This window comes from Sturnira hondurensis, unplaced genomic scaffold, assembly GCF_014824575.4.
Source record: "Sturnira hondurensis isolate 20B ecotype Veracruz unplaced genomic scaffold, ASM1482457v3 Scaffold0024333, whole genome shotgun sequence".
NCBI classification, from domain to species: domain Eukaryota; kingdom Metazoa; phylum Chordata; class Mammalia; order Chiroptera; family Phyllostomidae; genus Sturnira; species Sturnira hondurensis.
The window spans coordinates 908,662-929,456 of record NW_028096964.1 but is presented as its reverse complement, the minus strand read 5'-3'; the positions used below and the strand labels follow the sequence as shown (position 1 = coordinate 929,456).

Genomic DNA, 20,795 nt, shown 5'->3' with positions numbered 1-20,795 from the left:
TGGCCATGATGGGAGAGGTAGACATGACCACTGCCTTAGTGAGGAACTGAATCCGGGCAGCTGGGCTGAGTGATAGGTGACTGACCATTGACAAAAGTGGCCTGGAGGGTGGCTGGTGCAAGGCAGAAGTGCCAGAAGAAATTGTCAGAAGCAGGTGGTTGTCTGCAGCTGACAAAGTGAGATGGATGTCCCTGGACAGCCGGGCAGGAACAGGGGCTCCACTGAGTTGTCAGGATGGATTCCGAGTCAGCTTCTGGCTCCTAGAGGTGACCTGGCCATCAGCCAGGTAGGGCCTCTGTCCAGAGTTGAGGATGGAGCAAGACCAGAGCAGGTTCGATCCACTCTGAGATGCTCAAGCTTCCAGAACACATTTCCTTAATTTTCTGCCATCCAGAGAGGTGGTCCACGCCTGGGGCCTAGCCAGCCTGCAGGGGGCAGTGTTGGTCTGCAGGGATCTGGGCGCTATCTTAGCAGTGATTGAGAGGAAGGATGGGCCAGTCACTATATTTCTTTCCCCATTTTAGACCAAGAGAAATGAAAAACTGGATCATACAGAGTTGGCATTTCTTTCCAAAGCCACTCTTGCTTGGGGTCTTAATATATTCCAAATGTGCCTTTTCCTCAGAAAATCCTTCTAATATTTTATTTACATGAATATTATAATTCAGGGCTCTTCTCTGGGCATGTTCTCCCAGCACAGCACAGCATACATGCTTGCAGCTCTGCGGTCATCAAGGCAACCACGCAGAGGCAGCCATGAAGTCACATCAAAATAATGCACTTAAAGTTACGTTATGAATATCCAGAAGAAATAATACACATTTTTCCTCGAATTGTGGAACTGCAAAATACAGCTTTCTTCCATTTATAATGATTGTTTAAAGTTTTGTTAAATACTTTTCATTTCATATCATAACCCTGATTAATCTTAAATATTGCTATTCTCAAATTAATTTCCTATTTTTCATTTTCTTCGCAGGGTGAGAAAGGAAGCACAGGGGAACAAGGAAGAGTGGTAAGTCAAGCAGCAAAGATGTTTCTGCTCACTGGTGGTTCCCAGATCCTCGGTGACCCCGTTGCCCTGAGGGAATGCGCAGGGGTCCTCAGGGCTCATGGACTGGTGGTTTCCAGCCCATTTGTCTACGGCAAGAAAGTATTATCATTGATTTTTATGAGGTTTTATTTCCAGAAAATAGTTTGAGAATGTCTTCCTTATTGCATAATTCACACCAGATAATTAGCATTTTGTGAAGTTCATAAAATGAACCGAAATATTTTAAAAGAGCAGATGTATGGGTGGAGGGGCTGGGCAGGCCCTGCCTCTGTTCTGGGGGCTTAAACTGGTTGGTGATGGCTTTGCCCTCTCTTTCATCTCCGTCATGCCTGCCCCCGTATTTACTCCCTGTCCTCCCGAATCGTCACTCACTGTGTGGCGATGGCAGGTGACACCTGGGTGTGTGGTGACCCAGACGGACTCATAGATCCGTGTGAACCTGCCATCTCACTGAGCTGGACTAGGAACCCCAGAGGCAGGCTGGCCCCAGTCAGGCTGCAGAGAAACAGAACTCCTCAGCAGGTGCCGGGGGGAGTGCCAGCCTCTCCCTCAGGTCTCCGTGTTCTCTCCTAGGGCATTTCGTTGAAGGGAGAAGAAGGAATCATGGGCTTCCCAGGACTCCGGGTAAAATCTCTGTTCCATAATTGTGGCTTCTTTTGTTTTGATTTGATTTTTCAATCAGTGTTAGTTTTTTTGGAGCAGGTTTTGGTTCACAGCAAAGTTAAGCCAAAAGTGCAGAATTATTTGCCTCATACTCCCATTCCCCCCCACACACCCCAAACCAGAGTAGGCCACTGGCTACAGTAGATGAGATTGACATGTCGTTATCCAATAACTGTGGTTTTTTAAACCTTGGACGTGCTTTCGGAGAAAGGTAGGAACAGAACACAAACACATTTCTGCTGATATTAGTTAGGCTAAATTAATCTGTGGTAACAAAAATGTAGGCTGATTGCAGCACACAGGAAGTTGATTTCTTGCTACCCTAAGAATCCAACAAAAATATCCCCGGTGGGTGGGGCATGGCACAGGACTGTCTCTTCCCAAGGAAATTCGGCCACCTGTGTCTCCCATGCCCCAGGGCAGACCTCCTCAGATGGTGGCCTGAAATGGTACCTGCCACTTTGGCCCTCTCTCCACCAGTCAGAACTCAGTCACCTGGCTAAACCCAGCCACAGCAAGCTGGGAAATGTGGCCAAAACTGAGAGAAAGTTGCCTTGTGGCAGCCACTACCACAAAAAGAACTGTTACAAGCTCCAAAATAAGAACAGAGGCTCACGAGAACTTTGGGGCGCAGGCCTTTTGTTATCTTTACCATTCATACCATCTTTACGAATTTCTCCATAGTTCTTTAAGTGGTAGATATGATATATTATATGAAAGTGTCACTGATATCAGCCATCCCCCTTAGAAAAGAAAAGGAGTTTCGGATGGTTTCAGTACTTTCATGGTAAAGTGTTGTTTCAGGCCATGTCAGCTGCCATGGTGATGCCCTCGGGGAAACGTTGCTGGGTGTCCTAAGCTGTTCCTGCTCTGTGTTCTCTGCAGGGTTACGCTGGTGTAGATGGTGAACAAGGTGCACAAGGACAGAAAGTAAGTGTGATGCACAAATGCCATCAGCTCCAGGCCTGAAACCTCTTGTAAAGGTCAAACTTAAAGACTATGGAATTCCAGGAACAAAAAAATTGGCCCCAGGAAAAAAATTAATTTTTCCTTCATTTACCACAGCATAAGTAATGCTTGGTCCCAAAGCATTTGAAATGCTTGAGTCAGATTTCTCTCATGTTCGCAAACCAGCCCTTCGACTCTCTCCCTCCCCCTCCCCCAGCCCTACCAACCTCGGCCTCCATGCCTTCCAGTCTCACACTCGTCCTCTGTGTCATTTTTGTGTCTCGCTTAGGAAGGTTGTCAACGTGGTGATGATGGGTTGGCCTACATGTTCTACATATTGACCTCGCACATTTTCACACTTTGTTTAAATCTGTAATGATGACCCAATTAGTTATTTTTTCCATGTGTCCTGTAGGCAGATTTTTGGCAATGTTTTGAGAAGAAAACATTATATCAGAAATGTATTGTGAAAACGGATCAGGCTTAGAATTGTCTGAGTGCTAGGTCATATGAGAGAGTATACAGAGAAATAGGTATTTTGATTAATTATTTACTATCTTCACTATGCGTTATTTTCACTAATTCGATCATAGAATAGGTAGTACCTCTTCTCCCTGTCACAGGCCCCCAGCATTCTGCCCAGAGGCAGCTACTGCTCAGAGCTCTGTGGGTACCGTTTCCGATAAGTACTGGTATACCAAGGACATGCCTTTTTACATGCATATAACTTAACCACAGAAAATAAAAATATCTGTATCGTTCTGCCACTTGTTTTTCATCTCGTGTGCCTTGGATATTGTCCCACGTGAGTGCGTCCACACATACATAGTTCTGCTAATAAGCTATAGAAGCGCAGTAAATGGATGGACCGTGTTTGCTTAATGAGCCCCTCACCGTGGTTTCCAGCTGCCTGCTCTGTTCAGCGGCCATGCAGTCAGCGTTATGGCACCCACGTCCTGGGGCCCCTGGGCTAGTACTTGCATAACTCAGTGCTCATAGGTACATAGAAATAGGTGTTTTTTACAGAATTAATTCAGCCCTGGCCAGGATGCTCACGTGGTTAGAGCATCATCCCGATATACCACAGCTGCAGACTCAATCCCCAGTCAGGGCACATGCAAGAATCCGCCAATGAATGCATAAATAAATGGAACAACAAATTGATCTCTCTTTCTCTCTCTCTCTCTCTCTCTCTCTCTCTCCCTCTCCCCCTCACCCTACCCCACCCACTTTAAAAACAATGAATAAATAAATAATTGGTTCAGCCTCCAGACCAGACTGCTGCTCATGGCTCCACTGAGTGACTGGAGAGCCATAAGGACCCTGGTAGTGAGCAACGGGTCTTGTCAGCGCCCCTGCAACTCCAGAGGGGACTTGACCTCCCAGATTTGGTTTCTGACCTCCGTCAGCCCTAGACTCAGGCATCCTGCTTCTATATTCTGGTTTTGGCCACAATTAATTCCAACCTTGATTCCTTCCTGCAACCCCAATCAATCATATCTTTCCTATTCCTGTCCTTTTATCTTAAACTCCACCAGGGTTGGCCCCTGGTTACACCCATCCTCTCAGAACATTAGTAACTGATAGGAGTACCCCCAAAGGTTGTGTGCCTGGAGCCAGCTGCTGTCCTTGCAGTACTCCCAACTAAAGGCCAAAAGGCCAATTTCTGGTTTAGGGATTATAGTATGCAAGTGCTGTAAAGTCACAGAGGAGTAAAGCAAACGTTACAATTTAAAAGTAATTTGTTTCAACCCACTCCAAGTAATTAAAGTACAACTGTTAATACTTTGATTGCCTGCCATGTGCTAGTGCAATCATAATTATGCTTTGTTTTTCTACACCCAACATTAAGGAATTATAGTGTTTTTCAAATGCCGTTCAACATAGCCACCCCCTAGAACTCAAAAGTTAATGAAGGACAGGATGTTCACCAGGCACTGACCCCCTAGGGCGTCTGACTGCTGTTGCCCAGATGTTGGGATCCAGGGCTCACGTTTTCCAGCTTGCTTTCTGCACTTGCAACAACTGGGGAGGTGCAGATGCTTCCAATTAAGTGGGGCAGCTCAGAGGCTGTGAGGAAATCGTTTCCTCGACTCTAAACATAGGAAATGCCCAGGATACACACATGGCCAAGTTGTCCTGCCTGTTACTGCCACACTGCATCATAGACATGTCTACCATGTGTTATCTTAACTTGCCAAGTTGCCATGGCTCCCTAGCTAACGTCTCAGTTGTACTTACAGACTTTAGTTTTAGGCTGTAGAATGGAACCAGTAATCAAAGGCAGCTCCAAGGAGCAACTGTGAACACCAACATACACAATGTATCGAAATAGGATAAACCAAAAAAGAGAAGATTCTGGGAAAGATTTTTCTTTCTGTACTGGAGCAAAGAATCAGCTACTCCTCCCTCATTTCTCCAGGGATTGATAGAACTTTAACTAGTTCTGGGGATGCTTGTTACTGCTTGTTAATGACGTCAGCATGGCTGAGCAGTGTAGGGTGTCCTGGAATGGTGAGTAGATGTGACAAAGTCCAGCGTATTTTTGAGCTGGATGGTTGTGTCAGCCCTGGACACAGCCTCGACTGGATGCCTATTTGCCAACTACCCCGTCATTGGCAAGCTCTTTAGTGATCCCTCACATATCTCATGAGGTGGCCTCTAAAGAGGAAATCATCTTTCCTATCGGAAAATGGTACCTTCACTTTTGAATCTCCAGCTTTACTTAGTGTAAAAGAAAGTCAGTCTAAATTATGGACCCACCATGAAAAACACCAATCTGAGTTCATTCTGAACAACATGACTTTCAGCCTAAATGCCCCTAGATTTCAAAATATCTTGTAATATAATTATGTAATGTCCTTTTTTTTTTTTACCCCTTGCAGCTGGCATTCAAATTTGGGGGGTCAACTGTATGTATTCTTTAGCAAGATGGAATAAGTTTCTAGATTATTTTTAAAACTTTACATGTGTACCCAAATACAATAGGGGTTTTTCTGATGCGTAGCTGAGGGAATTAGAAAGCAACAGTTAGCACTAGAGAGTTTCTTCAACAAAGAAGAAAAAGTCTAAACAGAGAGGCTTTAATGCTCCTATTTGGTGTTAACGGAAATTTCTCAAAACCTGTCTGGGAGGAAGGTTTTAGTAGATGCACCAGGTTGTCGGCACTCGACCCCGCTGATCGAGTATAAACCCTCAGAGACTCCGCCTCTGGGCCTCCTGAAGGGGCGCAGTAGAAAGGAAGGACAAAGCAGCCTCCGCCAACACTTCTCGCTCAGAAGGTGACCCTGAGCCTTAAGAAGCCTCTGGATCTAACAGTAATTTAGAGGAAATAGAAGGGAAAGAGCAGCACGTTACACACACCGTGAGGGCGAGGTGGGTCCAGTCCCCCACGTTGGCTATTTGCAGTGTCGATGACGGGGTTTCTTCAAAAACAACAACAAAAAGTTACCAAAAAAGTAGGAAGGAAGAAGAAACTATTATGAATTATGAGAAGATTAAGAGACACATCAGCCAATTGTCATGTTTTGACTTTGGGTCCTGACTCAAACAAAGCCACTTTAAGAAAACATTTTTGAAACCAAAATCAGAAAAAAATTAAACAGAGACTGGGTAGGAGGTGATTTTAATGAATTATTGTTAATTTTCTGAAACATAATAAAGGTCTTTTGGTCAGTCCTTGAAATTTCAGAGATAAGAATAAGCACCAAACATCTTTCCTGCAGGGAAGCAGAGGACTGGATGGCTACCCAGGCCCTGATGGGCCCCGAGGACCCAAGGTGAGCTTGGTTTCCAGTTCCTCTCTTTGGGTGGTGTTCTAATGGCCTCCTGCTGCCCATGTTGGACAGGGAGGTGGTGTCTGTCCTATCTAAGAATAGGTACCCGGACACACAATACCCAGCAGTGGGGAGATGAGATGGACGTTCATTCGTTAGTCGTGTATATCCCAGCCTTATGATGCTACAGGCCATGCGGGCAGAGGCCGCGCCTGGGGCAGAGTGAACCAGCAGGGCTGTGGGAGAGACTTTGCAGTAACAAGAGGGTGGGGCACCCCTGGTTCCCAAGGGAGGGTGTGACTGACGTGTTTAGATCTTGCATGGGCTGGCAGGGCAGTAAAACCCAGTCGGCTGAGTACCAGGTGGGCTCCAGCTACACCAGCTGATGGGGACACTAGCCAAAGAAAGCGCCTTTCCTGCTCCATGGGGCCATGTCTGGAGAGGACGGGGACTCGCAGGCCTGTGGGGCCCAGTGAGGCTCAGAGTCATTAGCTCTTATAACCCAGACGGCGTTGTATCAGGATGCTGCCGAGTCACCCCCAGCTCACCCCGCAGGCTGACTCGGATACCATTCTCCACCATGAAGCAGCTCACCCTGCAGAAAGCAGCCTCCTGACTGGGTCTGGTATCTGACAAGGATTTCAAAGTGACATTGGCACAGCCCACGTGGTTGTCTCTCAGTGTGTCAGGGATGCCTGGACTCAGTGCCTCAGCATAATGGAGATGCAGCCCCAGCAGAGTCTGTGGTTCGATTACTCAGAAGAGTTTGCTAGGTCCAAAACTCCAAAAGGTTGGTCTCACGTTCTTCTGTTTTCCTCTTTTTTTTTTCCTCCAGGGAGAAGTGGGTGACCGAGGCCTCCCAGGCCTACCTGCCCCCTTCCCCCATCCTTCCCTGGCTAAAGGTTTGTATGCAACTTCTCTTTCATGAGAGTGTCCATTCTCTTCTGTTAGGGACACAGGGTCATGAACTTTCAAGAAAGATTTATCTAAGTAAAACAAAAGATGCTCAGACCACGGCTTTGTAGAATCTGTTTTGTGTGCACCTTCCCTCATGGCTTCAATGTGCTATCCCAGGAAAGCCTCACTTTGCCTGAGGTCTGAGAGAGCACCCCCCCCACTTTCCTGGTGATACCCCTCTGTTGGGAAATTTTTCCAGTGCTGCACACCTCGTGCAGGCTCTGGCTTCGCCACCCATGGTCTCACTGAAGAAATCCAGTCCTTCTGCACCTCAGGGCTCCATGGCGGCTGGCCCAACCACCTTCCCCAGTCTCCAGAGCTACCAAGGCACACAGGAGCTACCCTCTGCTCGACGGTCTGGAACCAGTGCTGATCACGTGCTCTAACCTTGGAGACAGTCTCATCCTTTTAGACTTCAAGGAGCTAACTCCCCAGATATGTGCACATGAACAACTACCTAGGCAGACGCTCCGCTGTCCCAGTTGACCTGTGTGTGTAAATGAAGGATTTTGTGTGTGTTGTGGCTCATGCTCATCTTGTTATCTTAGCTCAGCCTCCAAGTTGGTAAGATTGTCCTGAAATATAATTCAAATTCTGTGGTAAGAGCAACAGTTTTGAATGTACATCCTTCTAAATAATGTTTTTGGTCTTCTTCCGACCAAGATGGGGCATAGGTGGAAACACTGTGCCTCCTCGCACAACCAAGTTTAAAGAAACAAAGTGTTAGTAACAAAAACGCAACCAAAATACAGAAAATTGAACTATACGGAAGTCCTACAACAATGAACTATTCAGCCTGACTGGTAAGAGGGGTGGAGCCAGTGGCTGGCGGAGCAGGAAAACAGCCAGACCAACCTAGGCGCGCAGGTGGCAGTTGGCAGATCCCAGGCATGGGGTGACAACAGGTGGACCCAGTGAGGGCTCAAGGCAGCAGGCTAACCATGGTCACACATTCGTGTGCAGATAAAGCAGCAAAGGATAGAGCGGTGAGACAGACCACACTCAGGCCCCAGCAGTGGGAAGCAGCAGAGGGCACCGCCATTGCCCCTCTCTGACCCCACCCCCATATACAGCATTACAACCCAGCAACTGGGTCGACCCGCCCTGGTGAACACCTAGGGCTCCACCCCTCATACACAATAGGCATGAACAGACCAAAACATTATGGCTCAAGAAGAACTCAAAGTCTCAGAGCCAATAACTCTAAGCAACCAAGAAATAGCCACCCTGTCAGATGCACAGTTCAAAACACTGGTGATCAGGATGCTCACAGAACTGGTTCATTTTAGTCACAAATTAGAGGAACAAATGAAGGCTAAACTAATTGAAATGAAGGGAAATGCACAGAAAAACAATAGTGATGGAAAGGAAACTGGGACTCAAGGGGGTGGACCAGAAAGAAGAAAAAAATGACCGAACAGAAAAACATGAAGTAACAAGAATTCAAAAAAATAAGGAGAGGCTTAGGAACCTCCAGGACATCTTTAAACATTCAAACATCCGAATTATAGGGGTACCAGAAGGGGAAGAGGAACAGCCATGAGTGGAAAAGTTATTTGAACAAATAATAAAGGAGAACTTCCCCAGTCTGGCAAAGGAAATAGACTTCCAGGAAATCCAGGAAGCTCAGAGAGTCCCAAAGAAGTTGAACCCAAGAAGGAACACACCAAGGCACATCATAATTACATTAGCCAACATTAAAGAGGAGAGAATACTAGAAGCAGCAAGAGATAGGGGGACAGTCACCTACAAAGGAGTTCCTATCAGACTGTCAGCTTATTTCTCAAAAGACACCTCACAGGCAAGAAGGTGCTGGAAAGAAGTATTCCAAGTCATGAAATCCAAAGACCTACAGCCAAGATTGCTTTATCCAGCAAAGCTTTCATTTAGAATGGAAGGACAGATAAAGTGCTTCTCAGATAAGATCAAATTCAAGGAGTTCATCATCACCAAGCCCTTATTATATGAAATGTTAAAGGGACTTATCTAAGAAAAAGAAGATAAAAAATAGGAACAGTGAAAGGACAGCAAACTCACAGCTATTAACAACCACACCTAAAACAAAAGCAAATCAAGAGGACAGCTAGATCAGGAGCAGAACCATAGAAATGGAGATCACATGGAGGGTTAGCAACAGGGGAGTGGGAGGAGGAGAAGCGGGGAGAAGGTACAGAGGATAAGTAGCATAGATGGTAGGTAGAAAATAGACAGGGGGAGGGCAAGAACAGTATGGGAAATATAGAATCTAAAGAACTTGAGACACGTGGACATAAACTAAAGGGGGAGAATGGTGGGGGAGGGGGGAATAGGACAACTAATGGCATAATCGATAAAATATATATTTTTAAAAAATCAATAAAAATTTAAAAAGAAAAGAAAAATAATGTTTTTGAAAAATGTTTTGAGCATTCCTCCAAATAATCGTACATATATTTATGGATGGATTACTTGCCCATGTTATATGAGTTTTCATGGATGCAGAGATTAGCCCGTGTGGTTCACTACTGTATCCCCAGTTTCTAGAACAGACTCAGGCAAGTAGTAGGTGCTCAGTAAATACTTATCTGAATGAGTGACATGCATGCTAAAATTTACACATCAGATACAGATTTTAAAGGATGGGATTTTTAAATAAAAATGCTGTGATGCTTCTTTCCTTCACCCAGTAGATCATCTGACTCACCCCTATCATATCGAATACGCCCAGGGGTCAGGGACTCACTGTCCTGCTTAGGTGTGGCCCATGTGTCAGTTTAATGACTACTTCGGTGTGTCTTTATCCAACATGCCAAGTTCAGAACTTAGTGATGCCACTTTATGTTTATTTATGGATAAGGCTTGTAAAAGCATTCATATATTATTCATCCAGCAAAGAGTTACAAAAAGCCAATCCAGGCAGGAGCTGGGGCACAGGGGAAGAGAAGCACATTGCCTCGTGCATGGGAGGATTCTTAATCACGGCAGTTCTTTTACCAATCTCACATTAGACTCGGCTCATCCAACCTGACGTTCCACCAGCTCTGTACTTTCAGCCTGGACTTGTTCCCGGTCTCCTCACACTTTACCCCTGCCCAGAACACAACTGTCAGGTGACCTGCTCTAGGAAACGTGAATGCCACATGGTTTTATGGAAATCAAATGTATGTGAAGCATTTCGTGCTGAGCCTAGTGCACACAGCAGTAGCTCAAAAATCTACTTCTATTGTTTTTATTCTCCATGGTCCCTCAATATCAGATTTTCCCCCCAAATAATCTTTCCCTCCTTTGAACCACTCTGTACCTTTTCGGCATTATGTGCCTCTCTGTGTTATGATATTTGTAGGAACCTTGTCTCCACCTCTCTGATTGGGAATGAGTTCCTTGAAAACAGGGGCCATCATGTATTAAACACTTGGACCCCCGTTGTGCCTCACGCAGTGTGCAGGGTATTGGCCCACATGCATTCAGTGAAAAGGTGAACATCTGTCCTTAGTCCCAGACAACAGCCTTATTCTTACTGTGGGGCCTGTCTCGTTCCAGGTGGCAGAGGTGACCCAGGATCTCCAGGGGCCCATGGGGATCCAGGAACACGGGGTCTGCCAGGGGACCCTGGCCCAGTAGGCTTCCCTGGCACATCCAGCATAAGTGAAGGTAATGTGGTTCCATGGCAACAAAACTGTGACCGAAACTGTGTCCCCTTGGGACCCTCACCAGCTGCACAGCTTTGTCGGTGCTGGTTCTCTTCCCTGTAGGCTGGGTTCAGCAGCTGTAATGGGTCTCACAGCCACATTTGGTTGTGGTCAGAGCAATTGGCCCTGTGACAGTAACTCTCCCACTAGGTTACACTGTGCTGCTGATGAGTAACTAGCAGGGTTCTGTCAACAGGCTGCGGGGAGCGGCGCAGGCAATCAACAAACGTTGCCTCCATGTGTTGGTAGCAACCCTGGGGCCACTGTTTGGAGGCAAGAAGAGGGGCTTTTCTGAGGTTGAAAGATGGAAATGGAATATAGCACTGGCATCCACCCCTAAAGTTACTGAATGGACTGTAAATTTCCTAGCCCTGCTGGAGGGCTCCCGTGGGCGGGAATGCCAGCTCGGCTGTTAAATGGCACACGTTTCACACTGCTGCTGATTGCTGTTGGATTTTCAGGTGGGCGGAGAGGCGCCCCAGGCGAAATGGGACCCAAAGGCTTCATAGGAGAACCGGGCATCCCTGCGCTCTACCCCGGTTCGCCAGGAGTTGAAGGGAAGGCAGGACTTCCAGGAATCCAAGGGCCTGCTGGACCACGGGGACCAGATGGTAAGTGGACAGAAACTCAAAGGAGGCTGCATGGCCACAGCCGTATTTTCACCTGGGCTTTCTGCTAAATGATGTCGTGAACCCATGCAGTAGGCAGCTGATGAGGGCACAGCAGGTGCTCTGTGTTGTGAATAGAAAAAGCCGCTGATGGAAGAAGGGCAAAAGCTTCTCAACCTGTTGAGTAGCAACAGTCCCATGGATATTACACAGTAAGGGTTGCCTGATGGTGGCCCCAGCGCAATCCATCCTTCAGTGGAACCCTGGAGAGGGGCAGTCTGGAAGCAGATGAGGGCAGAAAGCCATGGGGCGACAAGTTCCAGACACCACCTTCCAGGGTGGAGGCCTCACTTCTTGACTTGCAGCCTTTCTCTGCTGTTTAATCAACAATTTTCAGCAGACTTGATAATCTTGTCTTCCCAGCCCATGCAGAACAAAAGCTACAACTGAATAGGTAGCAGCAGTTGGCGACAAGAAGGATGACACCCCCCACTTCACACACTGCCTTCTCTGGCCTTCCACGATGCTGCCCCACTGTCTTCCCTACCGTTATCCCAGTGACCTTTTTTTTTTTTGGAGAATAAATTGCTGGCTCTTTCTTTTGTTTCCCCCTCTACCTATCCGTCCAGGAGATGATGGAGTTCCTTGAAGTTCATTCTTGGACCCCTTTTTCTCTCTGTACTTTCTACCTAAGTGAATTACCCTTTCACATGCACTGAAGTACAAGTTCAATGCCCCCACTCCTTCATCGTGTCTCCACCCCAGTTTCATGTTCTGAGCTCCAAATTCATACAAACTGTTAACTCATCACATAGTCACCAATGTGTGTATCACAGACACCTCCAACTTCGTGTGCCCAGAACAGAACTCTGGGTCTCCTGCTCCCCATCTCCCCCACCCACACGTCCCTGTCCTGGGCCTCGCCCATCTCTGCAGGCCCAGGAGCTCAGGCCAGAGGGCTGGGGGGTCACTGTAGTATCTCACTCACCCACACTACAAGTCCATCACCAAGTCCTAGTGATTCTGCCTCTCAGATCTTGAATCAGCCCATCACTTCACTACCTCCATCATCAAAGCCACCGCAGTATCATGCTTAGTTGGCCAGAATAACCAACCCACTTGTGACCAGTGTCCATTCCTCCTCTTTCTGGTAACTGACTACACAGCCAGTGTGTCCCTTTCACACGTAAATTAGGTTGTGTAACTTTTCCTCTTGAAAACCCTTTAACGACTTCCTGTTGCTCTTGGGATAAATTCCAAACCCCATTTCTCAGCCCCCTAGGCTGCATGATCTTCACCTCCCTTTCTATAATTCTGCTCCTCACTCATCACCCTCCAGTAACTGTTTGCCTCCCACCTCGGGGGCTTTTAGGTGAGCTTATGTTCTCCTGGGAACATTCCCTCCCACACTCTTGGCTGGCTGGCTTTTATTCTATAGGTCTTTTTTTTAATGTTTTATTTATTTATCTTTTTAGAGGGGAAGGAAAGAAACATCAATGTATGGTTGCTTCTCGTGCATCCCCTGCAGGGAACTGGCCCCTGCCAGGAACTGGCCTGCAACCCAAGCATGTACCCTGACTGGGAATCAAACCGCAATCGTCTGGTTTGCAGGCCCGCACTCAATCCACTGAGCTACACCAGCCAGGGCTTATTCTATAGGTCTTGAGTGTCAAGTTCTTGGGAGTGACTTTCCTATTGCCTATTACTTTCTCTGAGCTTCACACAGCACTGGCCATAATTTGAAGTTCTGTGTTGTTCTACTAAGGTGTGTCTGGTGTATACCTCCACATCCAAACAGGAAGTTCCATGAGATCCTGTCAGTTTTGTTCCAACTGTATACACAGCTTCTACACACTGCTGGGCACCGTGTAGGCACCGGAGAAATGTTTAACGGATGAATGGATAGATAGATGGATGAGAGAGATTATATTAAATGTGTATCAAGGTCAGATTACATGGAACAATAGTCATTGCCTCCTTTCCATAAACATTTAGTTACCTTGGAGCTTTCTGATAGTGAAATTATGGTATCATTTTTCCAAACAGCGGAAGTTTTTTAAATTGGTGTTTTCCTTTCCTTTCTGCTTCCATAATTGCCTCATTCTCTCCTCTCAGTTACCAAAAGGTAGGTATGGCAGCATGTATTTTAATTTGTTGGAGGAGTTTTATTGGACCTTTGGAGCTATGAGCACTGCAGGGTTTAGCAATGGAGAGAACAGCAGGAGTCAGAGAGACTCCGATTCCATACTCAGCAGTTTCCTGGGCATGTGCAGCCCCAGTCCCACCACACGATGGCGCTCCTCTCAAATGTGACCTGGGGAATTTTATTGGCTTTTAGTTTGTATTTCTTAACACATTTGCCCAAATATCCCTGCTTGGAATTATTGGAGCTCTGCAGATGGCGGGTCGGAAGTACCCTGATCCCAGTTGCCACACCAAATCCAGATGGTTCACAAGTTATCTATATTAATTACACAAACTCCATGTGTACATGTGTGTACTTGTGTGCACCCAAGATAGTAAAAGAGGAAGGAGTGTGTGTGGTGTGTGTATGGGGAGAGAAGTATGTTCAGGTGAGAACCCATTTCCAGGAAAGGACAGAATAGGGAACTGAATTGCTATTTTTAAAATAAATGCTTAATTTTTTATGTTTTTATTTACTTTCTAAAGATGTTATATATTTATTTTTAGAGAGAGGGGGAGAGAAACATCAATCGGCTGCCTCTTGTATGCCCCCAACCCAGGCATGTGTCCTGACAGGGAACTGAACCAGAGACCCTTCAGTTCTCAGGCTGGTGCTCAATGCACTGAGCCACACCAGCCAGGGCACCAAATTAATTTTGATATTTATTGTCTTTTGGAAAACCAGAAGTCTTTTGGTAGTCTTGGAATTGCAAAATATTGGGTTGGCCAAAAGCTGCATATTTTTCTTTCATAAAATAAAAGATAGACTTTTCATTTTCACCAATAACCTTATTGATTTGGGTATTTTGAGTATGGTGGCTATCTCCTGCATGGTATAACTTTGATTGTTCTCAGTTAATGTCTCAATTTGATGGCTATCAACTTCAACTGGTCCACCTGACCATGGAGTATCGTCCAGCGAGAGATTTCCAGCACAAAACTTCACAAACCACGTTTGATACATTCAGTGAGTCACAGCATTTTCATACACTGCACAAATCTTTTTTTGCATTGCAGTTGTTTTTACCTTTCTCAGTATAATAAGGCATAATGCGCTGAAAATTCACTTATTTTCTTCCATCTTCGGTATTAAAATGGCTACACAAAAATTCACCAATTTTTATGGGTTTTTTTAATGCATGCTTATATGACAGCTGTCACAATACAATCTAACAAAATTGTTTTAAATGAAGTTAAAAACAACTAAGCACTACTGGAGACATCTTACGGAAAAAAACAAACCAAACAAACTTTTTGGCCAACCCAATACATAGTTGAAAAATTAAAACCTTGCTTTGGACTCATTTCTCAAAACAAATGTTTTTTATCTTTAGGCTTTAAAAGAAAAAAATTCATAGGCCCTCACATTTCTATCCATCCCTGAAAACAGTGACCACAGAACAGTATTCATTTCTTTCTGATGGGGAGTCTGGGAGTGGAGTTAGAGTGTGTGGGACTTCGTTAGTCTCTGTTGGGAGACCTGGTGGAAAACCTTCTGGTCCGGGGTTCAGCAACATGTGGGGTTCCCCGGGCTCTGCTAATGTGCCGCCCTGTGCGTTTTCTCCTTAGGTTTCCTTTTTGGCCTTAAAGGAAGACCAGGACAGGAGGGCCTTCCTGGGGCTCCAGGTTTCCCTGGGGCTCGGGGACAGAAAGGATGGAAAGGTAAGGGGCATCTGGGAACAATAGAGAAGGGGCGGGGAGATGACTTGGCCCATCTGAGTACACGTCACCCTTCCCACTGGTTCTGAAATGAACACAATCCCCTAGTTTCCCACTGGGCGTCCTTTCTTTCATGGAAACTTCACCGCAATGAAGGTGATGTCTGCCACGTTTTGGGCACACCCAGCAATCATTTATTCACCCTTCTCTGTTCTATATTTGCCAGCGTCATCTCTGAATTTTCAGGGAGTGCAGAGCCCAGCAATGGGCAAAAAAGATGAGCATTGATTTCTTAGGCTGACTTCAGTGCTTGGCTCCAGGGCAATGGAACAAGTGTTTGCAAAGCACCTGCCCACTGCAGGATACTTGTAGAGAAATCATCTAGTTGGATCCAAAGGGTGATGCCCTGAGTTAGGGATTGGCTAATGGGTGAGGAGTCCAAGGCTCAGAGGAGTGACAAGACCTGCCCAGCATCTCAGGGACACTGCCCCTAGCTCAGTACCCTGTCTACGAAAGGGCTGGCCCAGGTGGCCCCTTCCCTGTGAGGCTGTCAGGGACCGTGGTGATGCTTGCTCAGCTCTCCCATTCCTGGGCGTAGGTCGCATGTTCGCACTTTAACTACATCTGGACCTTTGTGGTATGTGTGGGGTGTACAGGTGCATGCCCCCCGTGGATAGGGCTGCCTGCAGGGATCTGACATCTGTGGACGAGCTGTGTGACTCAGCCCCACTGAGCCCCCTCCGTCATCATTTCCCCACTGGCCCCCTCTCCCCTGAGAAGCCTGTCCTACCACCAGCACCAGCCTCCCTGAATCTAGTCATGGCAAGACAGCAGTGGAGAGGAGGCACATTTTTTCCCTGTTTACCCATGACCTTGGCTTCTAAGCCCATGGCTCTTGTCATGGCTTTCCCTTCACCTGGACCCTGGAACACTGTCTCTTCCCCTCACCCCTGAGGCCTCATCATTCATTCTTCTACTCCGCACACACCTCTGTAAATGTTCCCATTGGTTAAGTATCCTTAGTAAACATTGCATTGGAACTCTGCATCTAGAGGAGACCACGACTGCACACTTAAGTAACTCACTCTCCTCATCTAGGAAATGGGGGTAAGCGTTCCCACTGCACGCATGAGTGTGGAGAGCAGAGTGGTTGGCATCTCTGCTACCTCGGTCCTCCCCTCACCCCAGGCCCCACCCCCACCACGCTTATGTTCCTGCCCCTGCAAAACCAAGACCACACTTCGTGAGTAAATAACTAGTCCTTCCTCTCCCTCACTTTGCAGGTGATTATGGGGACTGTAAATGTGCCGATGATCAGTTCATCAGGGGTCTTCCAGGACCACCTGGACCCAGGGGCTTCCCGGGCATCCATGGGGAGCCAGGAAGAAAAGGGTTCCAAGGAGACCCTGGTCACCACGGCACGCCTGGGTTCCCAGGGCTCAAGGTGAGAGACAAATTGTATCACAGAGTAGATGAGACATCCTTAATACCTACCTCTGTTCCCCAGGCTTTTATTTATTGAATTACACAGCTTTAGACCAACAACACTTCAGGCACCCAATGGTTCAGCCACTGTGCAAAATTCCTCAAGAAGTCAGTCATAGAATTACCCTAGGACCCAGAAATTTCACTCCCAGATATAGACCCAAGAGACTGAAACACATGTCCACGTAAACACTTGTTGTGCAAGGAAGCGAGGAGTTTCTACCTGCGCCTCTGTCTTGGCCAGAACCCCCACATAAACACTTGTATATAAGTGTTCATAGCAGTATTAATAATAATAGCCAAAAGTGGGAGCAACTCCAATGTCCATCAGCCAATGAGTGGATAAACAAGACAGAGTATAACCATACAATGGGATAGTCCTCAGCCACCCAAAGGAGTGAAGTGTTGACACGTGTTACAGTGTGGACAAGCCCCGAAAACATTATGCTTAGTGAAATAAAATAGACACAAAGAACAGATATTGTGCTTCTATCCGTGTGAGGTATTCAGAACAAGCAAATCTGAAAATAACAAGGTCAGTCATTGCCAAGGAGGACAGGGGTGTAGAGCAGAGAGTGGGACTGACTGTGTAAGGCACACGGGGATTCTTTGGGGGGTCATGACAATATTCTGAAATTAGATAATAACGATGGTTGCACAACCTTGTGAAAATTTTATGGTATAAGTATTATAGCCCCCAAAGGAAAGTTGCTAGCATTTTGAATGTAAAGCATCTTACTTATTAAGCAGTTACTTCTTCACATGCGGTATAGCGCCGGTTTAGCCTTTCGTGAAGGCTCCCATAACCCAGTGAAACCGAGACCTGCAGTTGAACCATGGACAGGCCACTTCAGAGTGTGGGAAGTGTCCTGCCCGCAGACTCCCTGTGTACACCGGCTAGGTGGGCTGTATTTCCCACCTGATGAAAGCGGTCGTCTGGAGCAGCTCGCTCTTCTGTGGCAGGTTTTCACTAACAGTTTCAAACCAAATTTTAGATGAAGGCAAAGAAATGCCACTTTCTGTACTTAAAAAGAGAACGGGAGGAGATTTATAAAGTGAAAAGTCCATCATGTTCTATACTTAGCAATAGAGGAAAGCTTGCTGAGGCCCGTCGACCACGGACGATGAGCGTGGTCTGGCTGCACACTGCGGTGCGAGGCCTGCAGCCCCTCAGAGCTGCCGTGGCAGGAGGTCGTCGCTGCTGTTTCAAGGGGCTGAGACCCACGGCACCTCTCTGCTCCAGGCCCCGGGGCTTCTCAGAAAACAAAGTTACATCCAAATACAATGAACAGATTCCGTGCTTTGTCCTGACTTAAAAATAATGCTGTCCCCAAACCATGGCTATCTATGCCTTTAAAAAAGGTTGTGTTGTGAGAATTGCAAACTTAGTAGCAAACCCAATAGAATCTTGGGTTGTTTCTAAAGTGATGGAATGTCCTAGAAGCCCCATGGGTCCCTCTGTGTGCATCTGCAATGGCCGAGCTCTTCCCAGGGCAGGCTTTGCCCAAATGTGTTGCATCCGTGCCCACAGTGCTTGTGTCCAAACCCCTCTGGGGATGTGTTTGCTGTCTTGCATTTGATTGTATGTTTAGATGTCTGCCAACCCCACAGCAGCAGGAAGGACTAAGGTGGTTTCTCATTACTAAATATTTGCACTGATAGAGCCTGGCAGAGTGTTGGAAGTATGGGAACAATTGGTCAACAAATGAGTTCACCCTTCCAGGCATGTGCCCGACACCTACCTCGTGAGCCGTGTCTGCGTGTGAGACACCGTCTGGGCCCTTACAGCACAGCACCCTTTTCTGCACAGAATTCAATCAATCAACCAAATGTCGGTGGCATTTTTTTTAGGAAAAAAGAACTTGTTAATCACTTATAACATTCCACTTAATTAAACTAACACTAAAACTCCCATAATCTTGCAAATAAGATCAGCCAAGATTTGCCAAAAACTAGCATATCCCACATATTAAACTGTACCCTGAACCATAAAGCAGCTCACTGGGAAATCCAGGTTTTACCGCCTTAAACATGAGTGGTCCTGCAATAAACCATCTCTAAAGTATGTTTTCTCCCAACATTAATTTCCATTTCCAATATGCTTTGTTGTTCTCCATATGAATGATCACACACTTCCATCCTTTGTACTGGGAGGCGTATTATCTGCTCGAATTCTACATCGTTGTGGTTAAGAGTGAGCCCCCTGTGTTGTGGATCATCGCTTCGCACCAGCTCACAACTGCGTGCATCCTTGGGACTTTGTTGAAATGCAGCTCCTGCTTCAGTTGCCCCCGTGGGTCTGAGGTCCTGCATTCCTACCAAGCTCCCAGGGGAGGCTCCTGCTGCTGGTCCGTGGCCACATGCTGAGTAGCAGGGTCCTGAGTTCCACTGTCCACTGCGTGTGGCTGCTGCCATTGATTGGCAATTATTGAAACTTAAACATTCAGTTCTTCAGTCCCACTGGCCACTTTCAAGGGTTCCGTAGCCATTTGTGATTGGAGGCCACAGTACTGGACAGCTAGGTATAGAGCACATCTAACATGGCAGGAGGTTCTCTTGGACAGCGCTGGGCTTGGTGACAGGTAATGGCCCTCAAGCTGTCAGAACAGAGAACCATCCTCTTCACAGACCTGCTTAAACAGTGTGAAGGAGGAAGACATTTTGTGTCTGTTTCCACAGGGAGCCCCTGGTGACTTCGGACCTCCTGGACCCAAAGGAATAAAGGGAGATTCTAGAACAATTACCACCAAAGGTCAGTCTTCTGTGGCCAAGCTTTGCTTGCGCTATTTATCCTTCCGTGGCAGCCCTGTATGAGTTAAGTCACACTGCAAATTCTTTCCCAGGTGAGAAGGGACATCCAGGTATCCCAGGTGTGCCTGGGATCAAAGGTGGCGACGGCATCCCCGGGCGTGACGGACTCGATGGATTCCCAGGCTTTCCAGGCCCCCCTGTGAGTAGCCACGAGGGTGGGACCAATTCAGCCCTCACCCCATCAGTCACGTTCTTCAACACCTTGAGGTGAATGGTGTTGGCACCCCCCCTAATTCCACCCCATGCAATTTATTCTATTTTAGTGAGCAGAAATTGTGTTTTTTAGGACGTAGTGAGTTAGGTGGGAAGCCAAGCCCAGAGCGAATATTTAAAAGTCAAAGAGAGAACAAATATTCTTCCTGGTGTAACATAGAATGAAACGCCACCCTCCCCAAATCAAACGTTCTTAAATAGGTGGTGGAACGCTATTTTTCTAGAATAAGTTATAAAATGTACAATTTGCTTTGGCAACAAACACACGAGCATTGAAAGAGAGTGTGTCTCACAAAGTGCAGCATCCCAGACGCCTTTCTTGGGGGTGGGGGGGGCAGGCTGGAGACGGAGATGGAGCCGGGTGGAGCCGGGTGGAGACGAACCCGGAGAGAGGACCCCGCCTCTGCTCGCCACCCTCCCCTCCCCACCGAAGCCCTGCTGTCTTGCCCTGCCCATGGACAGTTCTGGAGTTTTCTCCTGATTCTGCAATGTGATTTCTCAGTTCTTTTTTCCTAGATTCCAGTCTCTTTCCTACGGCTATCAAGCCTACACCCCCCACTCCTAACATCCGTGAATTCACCTCCTGGGGCTGCCACAGCAAAGCACCACAGACTGGGCAGCTTATGTGACAAAAGCACCTGCAAGGGATACAATTCAACCTGCAACTCTCCTTCTCCTCAGAGCTTTATACCTGCATTCGCTTTGCTGGCTCACTTGCCTCATTCCAAAACCAAGGCCCTCTCCTTCCTAACATGGGTCATTTCTTTTG

At 46.9% G+C, this 20,795-nt stretch overlaps 1 protein-coding gene across 3 annotated transcripts in view; it reads left to right on the top strand.

The window, feature by feature from the left end:
- Positions 1 to 20,795, top strand: part of COL4A2 (collagen type IV alpha 2 chain) — a 189,299-nt gene that overhangs the window by 125,457 nt on the left and 43,047 nt on the right. For all 3 annotated transcript variants that reach the window (XM_037038350.1, XM_037038349.1, XM_037038348.1), the window contains exons 14-24: positions 980 to 1,015; positions 1,628 to 1,678; positions 2,603 to 2,647; positions 6,391 to 6,444; positions 7,277 to 7,343; positions 10,918 to 11,028; positions 11,528 to 11,677; positions 15,428 to 15,520; positions 16,801 to 16,961; positions 19,682 to 19,754; positions 19,846 to 19,952. In XM_037038350.1, coding sequence (XP_036894245.1) covers positions 980 to 1,015; positions 1,628 to 1,678; positions 2,603 to 2,647; positions 6,391 to 6,444; positions 7,277 to 7,343; positions 10,918 to 11,028; positions 11,528 to 11,677; positions 15,428 to 15,520; positions 16,801 to 16,961; positions 19,682 to 19,754; positions 19,846 to 19,952 — 948 coding nt within the window. The remainder of the gene's footprint in view (positions 1 to 979; positions 1,016 to 1,627; positions 1,679 to 2,602; positions 2,648 to 6,390; positions 6,445 to 7,276; positions 7,344 to 10,917; positions 11,029 to 11,527; positions 11,678 to 15,427; positions 15,521 to 16,800; positions 16,962 to 19,681; positions 19,755 to 19,845; positions 19,953 to 20,795) is intronic.